The 13,414-nt window shown below is 37.1% G+C and overlaps 1 protein-coding gene across 1 annotated transcript; it reads right to left on the bottom strand.

The window, feature by feature from the left end:
- Window positions 1-12,198: 12,198 nt before the first annotated feature.
- LOC110567424 (small ribosomal subunit protein uS14-like) lies at window positions 12,199-12,442 on the bottom strand. The gene is given in 2 exon segments (XM_064360362.1): window positions 12,199-12,313; window positions 12,315-12,442. Coding segments are annotated over 2 exon segments (243 nt in total).
- Window positions 12,443-13,414: the final 972 nt, after the last annotated feature.

Here is a 13,414-nt window from a genome sequence, read left to right as displayed (position 1 = left end):
TCTTTCAAGATATAACAGTTGTTTCTGAAGTGAGAGCAAAAAAAAGGTCATGGTCACTTTTTTGTGGTCTGCTGCCTGTCTGATCCACTACAGCTTTCTTAATCCCAGCGAAAGCATTACATCTTAGAAGTATGCTCAGCAAATCAATGAGACACTCTGAAAACTGCAACACTTGCAGCCGGCATTGGTCAACAGAAAGGGCCCAGTTATTCTCCATGACAACACCCAACCACATGTCGCACAACCAATGCTTCAAAACTCAAACAAATTGGACTATGAAGTTTTGCATCATCTGCCATATTCAGCTGATCTCTCACCAACCAACTACCACTTCTTCAAACATCTTGACAACTTTTTGTAGGAAAAATGCTTCTACAACCAGCAGGATGCAGAAAATACTTTCCAAGAGTTCATCAAATCCCAAAGCATGGATTTTTACACTACAGGAATAAACAAACTTATTGCTCATTGGCAAAAATGTGTTGATTGAAACGGTTCCTATTTTGATTACTAATGATATGTTTAGGCCTAGGTACAGCAATTTAAAATTCACGGTCCAAAACTGCAATTACTTTAGCAACAGCCTGATATTATCTTGATAGGATTTTAAAAATAGAAAAGAAAAATATCTTTTTTTTTATAACTCATGTGAGTGTTAGGGCAGTGACTCAAAGTATGGTCCTGTTTGAAAATTTTCTGTAACTGGTCCACAATGAGATAAGAGTTCAGAAAACTTTGTAACAATTGACAGTGATGCAACAGCTAAGCATAAAATGAGTGGACTTGTCTCGTTGAGTTGATATTTCAGTGTATGGCAGATTGGAAGTAAAACTAAAAACTATTTCACTACAGACCATTTTGAAGCATTATGCTAGAGAGTAGAAGATTAACCTCACAAGCCCCTCTAGGGCCTACTTAAGTGAAGTTTCCAGAATCCAGGTCTGAGACATGTTGGGGTATTACCTACAAAACAAAGAACGGATTTCTATACCTTTCTGCCTGTGTCTACAGTTGGTAAAAAAAATCACAACAGGTGATGATATTTAGTGGATTCTAGAGATATCATATACTAACTCAGGCAAACTTTTCTTGGTGTATTAATTGAATGATTGGAAAACTACTAGATTTGAAGGGCTCCAGAGCAGAAAAAAGGGTAAACCAACTTGGCCAGAAATAGTACAAGAAGGTCTGCCACTTGGCCTACTCTAACCCAGTAGATCTAATTTTGCTCTAGTGGAAGCAATTCAGGATGCTATACAGGGGTAATGACAAGACCTAGGATTTTAGAGCAAAACTATGCCCCCTACAAAAAAAAAATTATATTTAAGAAACACTTTTAACTTAGCTCTTTACCGAACCAAAACACTCATTGTGGGCACGTCAGATGCACAAATTCATCATAAAGTCAGAGGTGCCCAGAAACACTTTATTATCAAGTTGAAGCAGCAAGAATAGCTAGGCAGGTGAAGAATCTTAAAAACAAAACAAAACAAAACAAAACAAAACAAAACAAAATGCCTATTGTTGCTGTATTGCCACTCCTTCCTCAAGCTACAACTTTGGCATTTTTAGGAAAGTTCCTAAGTCCAGTAAATTAAAGAGGACAAAGATGTCTTTATATAAGCTTCTGTAAAACATTCTCAATTCAGCTAAACTGGACTTCTGTGACATTGCAGCCTTCTTTGAGGAAAGAAATGAAGATATCGAAAGATGAAAAAGAAGAGAAATCATCTCTGGGGCAGAAATTCAAGAATAAATCTCTTTGTCTATATCACCAGGCAGGAAAGGTAACCAGAAATAAGAATCTGCATTCAATTTATGAACTTGGGCTAGTAGAGTTGGTCTCTACTAGCCAGATGGTCATGGACCTAGAAGAAGAGTAACATGAAAGTTTGGGTAAAATGTATATGGATCGTTCTTTTGGAATAGGATTTGAGGACATATTTGTTTCATGTAAATCCTCCTTAAAGTCCTTTTCTATTGAGGAACACTTTAATGAACACCACTTTAATGAGATTTCAGATGAGATGACTTTCTCTGTACATGTCAGTTTGTATCTTTCCTAGCCTCTTTGGTGCTTGCTCAATAGAATCATATATATAGTGATCATGGGCCCAATAATATGGATCTACCCTTCTCTAGGATGATCTGGATAATGACCCAGTGGTGCACTATTTCCAACAGCAGGCATCCAATTTTGATGTCAGACTTAAGGGGACAGACAACTCAGCTCCTTGGTTGGCTACAACTGCTGCTGATGTCCAGTTTTCTATTCCTGCTGGACTATTCTTGAAGGTAGCAATTTGTTTTCACTGAAATAAACCTGCATTCAGGATCTGGATTTATATTCCCCACTTACCATTTTCTATTAGGGACACCATCTGTGTACTTCCAGAATGCCTATATATCACCATGGTGGCCTACCTAATTTAGCTTTCAATTTACGATGAAAGAAGTATAGCGATAGCCTGATGTCCACGGAATTTATTCATCTTATGTACCATGTCACCTAGAATTGGCTACCCTAAAAAAATGGAGGAATTATCTGTTGAAATGTCACTTATTTTGCCTCCTGGAAGATAATGTCTTGTGAGATTGTGGGTGTTCTATAGGATACAGGATATTCTCTGAGGTAGCCACACACAAAAGCATACTCTTCCCCTGATTCATGCTCTAGGAAAATGTATGATTCTGTTTCTGTTAAAGTCAGAATATATCAATCCAGGAAACAAGGGTACGAGTAGGAATAACAATTCCCAAGATTAGACCTAATGATCAGTCCTACAAAATTTGTGCTATCCTATCTCCATGTCTACAGCCTTTGATAATTTAAAGAAATAAATGTTTCCCCTAAGAGACCCTCCAAAAAAAATTCTGCTAAACTAGCAGATGAGACTTCTAGCTAACTTTTTATACCTCCTCATGGCACTAGGAAAAAATAAATAATAAAAGGGTGAGGTTATAGTGCAGACAAGAGTGATTTATCCTGATTGTTAAGAAATAGAGTTGCTTCTTCCTGATGGCAGCAAAGAAATGAAAGGAACTTAATGGCGGATTGCAAGTCCATGTGACTAGAACCATCAAGGGCTCAGATGCTGTAGGTATGATGATGGGTGACTTTAGGAGGTAAGGAACTCCATCCATCTGAATTTTAAGCTGAAGGAATAAAGTATATGAGTGATAATAGATAAAGGATAGTTTGGAACCTGAGTTCTTATCAAGATTAGAGTTTGCACCTATATGCTTCCTTGCTGTGCATTTATTGATTTTTATTCATAAAATTTCATAAATTTCTATTTTCATTTCTCTTTATTCCTTCCATCTTGTTTTTAGAATTTATTGTGGGTTGCTGAGTTTACATTTTATTGTATAATTTGCAGAACATGAGGGCAGGATGAGACAGAACTCAAGAGAAGATGACATCATCCCAAAACCCTGAACATGGAGATGGATGCAGTAAAGCATGGACCTTTGGGTTATTTCACTTTGGACAGGGAAGAGTATATGGCTTATAGTAGTGGGAGCATTTTTTATGTGTGTCTGAAAGTAAAAATATGGGCAGGTGAACAAATATATATTTTATATAAACGTGGTAGTGACCATCTGTGATTTTTATAACTGCCACACAGTCACACTACTTTTTAAATCTAATCTCTTACTGTATACTTTTTTTTGTGGAAGGTGAAAGACAGAGATAGGTTTTCTTCTTTGTTTTCTATTAGACAAGAAATAGGTGCAAAACTACAACTTGATCAGTCAGACATTCCTACATTAGGACTTTGAATTTTCTTTTCTTTTTTTTTTTTAAATTATACTTTAAGTTCTGGGGCACATGTGCAGAAAGTGCAGGTTTGGTACATAGATATACACGTGCCATGGTGATTTGCTACACCCCATCAACATGTCATCTACATTTGGTATTTCTCCTAATGCTGTCCCTCTCCTACTCCACCCCCACCCCCCAACAGGCCCCAGTGTGTGATGTTACCCTCCCTGTGTCCATGTATTTTCATTGTTCAACTCCCTGTGTCCATGTGTTCTCCTTGTTCTTAGGAGTGAGAACATGTGGTATTTGGTTTTCTGTTGTGCTACTTTGCTGAGAATGATTTTTCCAGCTTCATCCATGTCCCTGCAAATGACATGAACTCATTCCTTTTTATGGCTACATAGTATTCCATAGCATATATGTGCCACATTTTCTTTATCCAGTCTATCATTGATAGGCATTTGGGTTGGTTCCAAGTTTTTGCTATTGTCAGTAGGGCTGCAGTAAACATACATGTGCATGTGTCTTTATAGTAGAATAATTTATAATCCTTTGGGTATATATTCAGTGATGAGATTGATGGGCCAAACGGTATTTCTAGTTCTAGATCCTTGAGGAATCATGACACAGTCTTCCACAATGGTTGAACTAATTTACACTCCCACCAACAGTGTAAAAGTGTTCTTATTTCTCTACATCCTCTCTAGCATCTGTTTTTTCCTGACTTTTTAATGATTGCCATTCTAACTGGCGTGAGATGGTATGTCAATGTGGTTTTGATTTGCATTTCTCTAATGACCAGTGATGATGAGCTTTTTTTGTATGTTTGTTGGCTGCATAAATGTCTTCTTTTGAGATGTGTCTGTTCATATCCTTCACCCACTTTTTGATGGAGTTTTTTTTTTTTTTTCTCATAGATGTGATTAAATCCTTGTAGATTCTGGATTAGTCGTTTGTAAGGTGGATCGATTGCAAAAATTCTCTCCCATTCTGTTGGTTGCCTGTTCATTCTGATGATAGTTTCTTTTGCTGTGCAGAAGTTATTTAGTTTAATTAGATCCCATTTGTCTATTTTGGCTTTCGTTGTCATTGCTTTTGGTGTTTTAGTCGTGAAGCCTTTGACCATGTCTATATCCTGAATAGTATTGCCTAGGTTTTCTTCTCGGGTTTTTATAGTTTTAGGTCTTACGTTTAAGTCTTTAATCCATCTTAAATTAATTTTTGTATAAGGTGTAAGAAAGGGATCCAGTTTCAGCTTTCTGCATATGGCTAGCCAGTTTTCCCAATACCATTTATTAAATAGGGAATCCTTTCCCCATTGCTTGTTTTTGTTGGGTTTGTCAAAGATCAGATGTTGTAGACATGTACATTATTACTGAGACCTCTGTTATGTTCCACTGCTCTATATATCTGCTTTGGTACAAGTATCATGCTGTTTTGGTTACTGTAGCCTTGTAGTATAGTTTGAAGTCAGGTAGCATGGTGCCTCCAGCTTTGTTCTTTCTGCATAGGATTGTCTTGGCTATGTGGGCTCCTTTTTGGTTTCATATGAAGTTTAAGGTGGTTTTTTTCCAATTCTGTGAGGAAAGTCAGTGGTAGATTGATGGGGATGGCATTGAATCTATAAATTGCTTTGGGCAGTATGGCCATTTTTACAATATTGATTTTTTTTATTCATCAGTATGGAATGCTTTTCCATTTGTTTGTGTTCTCTCTTATTTCCTTGAGCAGTGGTTTGTAATTCTCATTGAAGAGGTCCTTCACATCCCTTGTAAGTTATATTTCTAAGTATTTTATTTTCTTTGAGAAATTTTTAATGGGAGTTCGCTCATGATTTGGCTCTCTGTTTGTCTGTTATTGCTGTATAGGAATGCTTGTGATTTTTGCACATTGATTTTATATCCTGAGACTTTGCTGAAGTGGCTTCTCAGCTTAAGGAGATTTTTGGGCTGAGATGATAGGGTTTTCTAAATATACAATCATGTCATTTGCAAACAGAGACAATTTGACTTCCTCTCTTTCTATTTGAATACCCTTTATTTATTTCTCCTTTCTTATTGCCCTGGCCAGAACGTCCAATACTATGTTGAATAGGAGTGGTGAGAGAGGGCATCTTTGTCTTGTGCTGGTTTTCAAAGGGAATGCTTCTAGTTTTTGCTCATTCAGTATGATATTGGCTGTGGGTTTTTCATAAATAGCCCTTATTATTTTGAGATACATTCCATCAGTACCTAATTTATTAAGAGTTTTTAGCTTAAAGGGCTTCTGTATTTTGTTGAAGGCTTTTTCTGCATGTATTGAGATAATCATGTGGTTTTCATCATTGGTTCTGTTTATGTGATGGATTACGTTTATTGATTTGTGTATGTTGAACCAGCCTTGAATCTCAGGGATGAAACCAATTTGTTCTTGGTGGATAAGCTTTTTGATGTGTTGCTGGATTCGGTTTGCCAGTATTTTATTGAGGATTTTTGCCTGGATGTTTATGAGGGATATTGGCCTGAAATTTTCTTTTTTTGTTGTGTCTCTGCCAGATTTTGGCATCAGGATGATACTAGCCTCATAAAATGAGTTAGGGAGAATTCCCTCTTTTTCTATTGTTTGGAATGGTTTCAGAAGGAATGGTACCAGCTCCCGTTTGTACCTCTGGTAGAATTCGGCCATGAATCTGTCTGGTCCTGGGCTTTTTTTGGTTGGTAGGCAATTAACTGCTGCCTCAATTTCAGAACTTGTTATTGGTCTATTCAAGGATTCAACTTTTTCCTGTTTAGGACTTTGAATTTTTAGTGAATCAACTAACTACGGCATCAGAAATGTAGGATTTGGCAATGGCAGCTGTTTACAGCTGGTGTATGGACAGCACATGCATAGACCATATACTTCTGCCAATGAGCTGCCAGAGCACCCATAGCTGCTAGAGTACCTCTAACTTGCACCTACTTTTTCAGTTTTGTGAATCTTGTAAGCCTCCCTGTGAGCTTCTGTTAAATTTCTTTTTTACTAAAGACAGAGTTTGTTTCCCCTGCAGGTACCAAGAAGTGGGCTCTACCTTCAAAATACAAACTCTATGAGACTAAAAGTCAGTGAATTATCATCTCCTTTTTATAATTGAGGAAACTGAGGTGCAGAAATATTAGGTAGTTTGCCCATAATGATAGTAAGTAGGAACACAATTTGAATTCCAACAGTTGCCTCCAAAAATCTATAGACTTTATTTTGCCCTCATTCTACTTTCCTGTATGGTTTATTTCATCATTGCCCTATGCAGATTTCATAAAGTTCTCTTTTCTCCACTTCACAGCAAACTGGCTTTTCTTGAAACCCATAATGCTCACTGAGTACACAATACATTGAGCAAATTAGTACATTCTGGTTTTGATTTACTGTTTTAGTGGTGATTGGCAAGTAACAGTATTAAACGTCTTCTTTTTAAATTTTCATCTATGTCTTCTCAATTATCCCAGCCATTTCTTTAAGCTAGGAGATTAAACTTTTTTTCAGTTGCAATGCAGAGCACATAACAAAAGCATATTTGCTGACTCATTTATTTGTCTTATCATCTCTTTATCAAAGTAATTTTAATTACTTATACTAATCTCTCTTTATCACAAATTAGTTTTGGTCTCTGTCCTAATAATAGAAAAGATGACTGGTGGCTTCTTTATCATCCAGTTCTTCAAAAAACTGCCTCCCTTTAAATTTATGCTCACTTATCTCAAGTGGGTCCTTAGGCTTCTCATCATGAGCATGCATTTCCCTTCTTCCTCCCCTCATGACCTTCTCCTGATGCTTATTTCGAACTACTTACTCTTCTTCTTCCCGTGCATATAGCTGATGACTTTGGTTTCATTTCATAAGAAAGGAGGTGCTGTCAGAAGAGAAGTTCTGCAGATCCCACAACACAGGCCCACCTATTTGCATATATGCCTGCATGTTTTGCCTCTCCAGCTCTTCCTATGGTTAAATTGTCCATATTCCTTTCTAAGACAAACCCCTCCACTTCTACAAAGCCTATCCCCTCTTACCTATTTGAGGAAATCACTCCAGTAATTGAACTTCACCTCTTACATAAATTTTCCCACTTGATAAGCAATATGCAGCTATTCTAAATAATACCCATTGGAATGATTCGGCTATGTGTCCCCACCCAAATTTCATGTTGAATTGTGGTCCTGAATGTTGAAGATAGGGCCTGGTGGGTGGTGATTGGATCATAGGTGTGGTTTCTAATGGCTTAACACCATCCCCCTAGTGCTGTCTCATGATAGAGATGTCACAAGATCTGGTTGCTTGAAAATGTGTAGTATCTCCCTCTTCTCTCTCTCCTGCTCCACCATGGTAAGATGTGCTTGCTTTCCTTTCACCTTGCACCATGCTTCTAAATTTCCTGAGGCCTCCCAGCCATGCTTCCTGTACGACCTCTGGAACTGTGAGTCAATTAAACTTTTTTTCTTTATAAATTACCCAGTCTCAGGTATTTATTTATAAATAAATACAGTGTGAAAACAGACTAATACACTTATCTTTGAAAACATCTGCCTTCACCCCAGATACCCTTCCAGTAACATCTCCATTTCTCTGTTCCATTTACAGCAAAAAACTCACAAAGCAGTCTATATCCTATCTCTGTCTCTTCCATTCTCATTTTATTTAGTGCTCCTCTGAAACAGTTCTTAGGAAGGTCACTGATAACCTCTATTGACAAAATCCAGTGGTCATTCTCAGTCCTCTGATGAGAATCATGTGGCACAGTTAATCAGTCCTGCCTTTTTAAAATACTTCTTCCCTTGATTTCCAGGATACGTTGCCTCTTGATTCTCTGTCTTCACAGTTGGCCCCTTCTCAGTGTTCTCTTCTAATTCCTTCTCATATCCCAGAATTTCAAATATTAGAGGGCCTGCAGTTTAGTCCTCTTACCTTTTCTCCATCTGCTCTCAGTCCCTAAAGGGACTCATTCAGTCTGACATATTATATATTCATTTGTTTGTAAACTCCATGAAGGTAATGACTTGATCTGTCTTCCCTTCTACCTTCCTTGTCAACTAAAGACCCAATACCTGGAACTTACCTGGAAGATAATAATTACTTAATACATCTTAATTGCATGAACATTTAAGTATTTTTTTTTGCAGGCACCATATTATTCCTATGATTACTCCTTTCTTCAATGCCATTTTGCTATACAGACATGGCTCTTAATGCTACAATGGACATATTTCATAGAACCTCCCTCATTACAGTCTCAAATGAGAGTTTATTTATGTCACTCAACTCCCCTATCTAGATCCCTTTCGAGTGGATACACAAAGGATTATGGTGTAAGAAGTCACCCAAGTAGTGAGCATAGCACCTAAATGATAGTTTTTCAACCTACACCCACTTTCCTTCTGCCCTTTTCTAGTAGTCCCCAGTGTCTGTTGCTCCCATATTTATGTCCATGTGTACTCAAAGTTTAGCTCCCACTTATAAGTCAGAACATAAGTATTTAATTTTCTGTTCCTGCATTAATTTACTTAGGATAATGTCCTAAGTTGTATAATATCCAAACATTTTGAAAATTTTCAACTGTCTTTCTGTTATTAATTTCTAGTTAAATTACATTGTAATCTAAGAATATATACCATATAGTCTTCTTTATTAAGGTGTATTTTATGGGCCATCTTGGTGGATATTCCATGGGGGGTGGGGGTTGAGAAGAATGTGTATTCTGCTGTTGCTGGATGGAGTAGTCTACAAATGTCAATTTGATCAACTTAGTTGACAGCACTGTTCAGGTCAACTCTGTCTTTACTAATTTCTGCCTCATCAATTACTCAATGAGGAGTGATGAAGTCTCCAACTATAATAGTGGATTTGTCTATTTATCCTTGCAAGTTTGTCATTTTTTGCCTCATATTTTAACATTCTATTGGTAGATGAGTACATGATAAGGATTGCTATGACTTCTTGGAGAATTGATTCTGATAATTGATCTTTGATTATTTTCCTTGTTATGAAGTCTTCTTTTTCTAAAACGAATGTAGTCTTCTTCCTCCTGTATGTCTCTATCTTGAAGTGGCTTTTTTTTCCTCTTACAAAAAGAAACGTTACATGTGTATTGCTAAGTAAAAGAAGCCAGTCTTAAAAATGCTATATGCTGTATAATTCCACATTATATTACATTCTAAGAAAGGAAAAATTATAAAGCCAGCAACAAGATCAATAGTTGCTGGGGCTAGAGGATAGGGGAAGGGTTGAATAAGCAAAAAACAAGGAATTTTTAGGATAGTGGAACTATTCTGTATAATACTGTAATTATGGACACATGCCATTATACATTTGTTAAAACCCGTAAGTTTTACTAAAAAAGAAGTCAGCTTTAATGTATGCAAATTTTCAAAAAAACATTTAGGATGTCAGGGAATCCTGGGGAAAAAAATACAGGCAATGACAAGAGAATCTGTATTACAATTGTGTAGAACCACCTCACTGAAAGGGGTAGGTGGAAAGATATGATCTAAGTAACTTTGAAATGAGTAGAATCTCTAAGACTAAAGGCAAAGGAATTTACTTTCATATCTATAAATATTTATTTATGTAACTAGCTTTACCTATAGTAAGCTATTTGTGAGCCCATACTGATAGAAATAAATGATTGAATAAATTAATATATCAGGAAAAAGAGACAGAAAACTCTCCAAATAAACTCTCCCTCTCAAACCTCCTACATTCCTTATGCCATCTCTATCTCTGATTATCTTTTCAAAAATTTTTAATTTTTACAAAGAAAAAACCATATTCTTTATACAAAGAACTAGCATGGTTTCTTTCATGGGGTGGAGAATTGCAAGTAATTTATGCAGATATTCTATGCCCAAGGAGGGGTTGCATAAGGCCTTACTCTTTAAGCATGGGCTCAACACTCTTTTCAGTGTGGGGCCCAATATTTCTCCGCAGTAAAATTGCCCATTTCCCCCCTTCCCATATAGTACTCTTTGGAAGGAAGTCGAAGAGTGCTATATGGAAGAGGAGTAATTTTATAGTGGAGAAATATTGCAAACACTACACCTTAGCCAAGTAATCAACACTAACATCATCAATGATTATTCAGGTTAATAATATATACCCTTGATATGATGTAATGATGATGGTACTTTATGTCTGTGATCTTTCCCTCATGCTCTGTTTTATAAATAAAAAAATATTAGAAAACTTTAAATAGAGCTGTATTCTATATGATACTTGGATAGTATTCCTCAAAACTGAAAAGGTCATTAAAAACAAGAAGTCAGAGAAAATATCACAGCCAAGAAACATGACTACTAAATATAACGTCAAATCTTGGATGGGATCCTCCTGGAACAGAAAAAGGACATTAGGTAAATACTAAGCAAATCTGTATACAGTATAGAGTTTAGTTGACAATAATGCATCAACATTGATTTGTTAATTGTAACAAATGTACCATACTAATGTAAGATATTAATGATTGGGGAAACTTGGCGCTAGTATATGGGAACTCTATTATTTTCTCAATTCTTCTGTAAATCTGAAACTTTTAAAATAAATTCTACTAAAAACAGACAAAAAATTCTAGACAGGAAAATATTTTACAATATATTGTTTGAAATGTATGCCATCAAACTTTGACTATTCCTTTTCTTGTCATACACAATTATTCTCCCTTTTTAATGCGATTGCAATATCTGACTCAGTGACTTCCATTATCAGTAACTTCTACATCCACGTGGCTAATCCCTGCAATGTGTTGATTTCCCTCAGCCTTCTGACTTGCAAAGACATTTTTTTCTGTCACTCCATCACAACCATCTACTCCAGAGCCACACCTTTGACTTTACCACCACCAACGACAGCACAACAAAAAGGTCCATTTCAAATATCCTTTTCTACGTACCCTCCAGCTTGTCTTTCCATTCTCACCTACTTTAGAACTCCCACTCTAGCAATCCTTTGCTCTCATTTGGATCGCCAACCCACTAAATCTACCATTCTTTCAACAGGCATTATCACTTTATACCTTTCTTACCCAACTTAGATTTTATCTCTTTCATGACAAAACCCTTAATTCCCTCACATGCTCTCCTTCCATCAGTCTAATGTGTCAAAAGGCTCAACACAAGTAATCCCACCTGCCCATTTCTTGCTTGATTCAATGGCTGAACAATACCGGAAAAAATACACAACTCTTTTTGCTTGCTTTGAATTCATGACCTCTTATCGCAAATGAGCCCTCAATACTACCTATTAATTCTACCACATTTGACTAGCATTTTTAAACTTTCTGCTCTCCAAATAAATTCTCCCTCCCAAACCTCCTGTATTCCCTATGCCATGTCTACCTCATGATTATGTTTTTTATTTTATGTACAAAGAGTTAGCATAATTTCTTTCATGAGGTGGATGCCTTGGATAATCCATTCAAGGAGTATCACTTAGTCCAACTTAATGAAATCTATATCCTTCGCATACTGATGGAAACACTGGCAGCACATATTGAGGCCATGTTTCTTGATCACACCATGGAAGTTTGAATAGATGTGACAAGAGAGAACTCTGACCAAAGTTTCACAGGTGGCTCCAGTAGAGCTGCTGGTGACCCACCTTGCTTTCAGGTACCTCTGATGATGTTATGCTGTACTCTTTGCTACTCCCTTCAAGGTCTAGCCACATCGCCATCCTTCTCTCCTTGAACACACTAAACCTATTTCAATCTCAAATCTATATAAGCCATTCTCTCTACCTGAAATGTTCTTGCCTTTATCTCCACATAGTTAATTCCTTAATATTCAGGTCTCAGCTTTTGATGGCACCTCCTTAGAGAGGGCTTTAAGGAGGCCAAGGCAGGTGGATCCCAAGGTCAGGAGTTTGAGACCAGCCTGACCAAAGTGGTGAAACCCCATCTCTACTAAAAATATGAAAATTAGCCAGGAGTGTGGCATGTGCCTGTAATCCAGCTACTCAGGAGCCTGAGGCAGGGGAATCGCTTGAATCTGGGAGGCTGAGGTAGCAGTGAGCTGAGATCATGCCACTGCACTCTAGCCTGGGTGACAGAGCAAGACTCCACCTCGGAAAAAAAAAAAAAAAAAAAAAAAAGCTAACCATTCAATCACTTTCTGTCACATCATACCATTTTAATTCTCTGTGTAAAACTAATAACCATCTGATAGCTCTTTTATCCGTTATTAGTTTATTTGCTTGTTATTTAACTCCTGCCTATAAAATGTAAGCTCCATGACAGCTGAGACTGTATGGACCTAGAATAGAACTGAGATGTGTTAAGCACCCAATAAATATTTTCTAATGAATGCAGTCATCACGTCTATTTGAAACAATAAGAAAAAGTAACATAGTTACAGGTCAGATTCCTTGAGAACTAGACTATGAGATGGAAATATGCATGTGTGGAAACATGAGTGTGCTTTCAGAATCAATATCAGTGAGGGAAGAGAAGGAAGCAGGACTGCACAAAGGGAAAAGTTGGCTAGAATATAGCCACAACACAGGTCTTGGTCAGCCCTGTAGAGAACTCTGGACCTTGGGTAACCTTTCAGAGCTAACCCAGGTTGTGAGAGAAGGGTTGAGTTTTTGTATTACTTTCCCCTCTTGGATCAACCAATTACTGGATACAGGGCCCAGGAATGAGATGTA

This window comes from Aotus nancymaae, unplaced genomic scaffold (genome assembly GCF_030222135.1).
Source record: "Aotus nancymaae isolate 86718 unplaced genomic scaffold, 86718_ANA_hifiasm-v0.15.2.pri h1tg000040l, whole genome shotgun sequence".
In the NCBI taxonomy this organism is placed as follows: domain Eukaryota; kingdom Metazoa; phylum Chordata; class Mammalia; order Primates; family Aotidae; genus Aotus; species Aotus nancymaae.
This window is presented reverse-complemented; position numbering and strand designations above follow the sequence as displayed.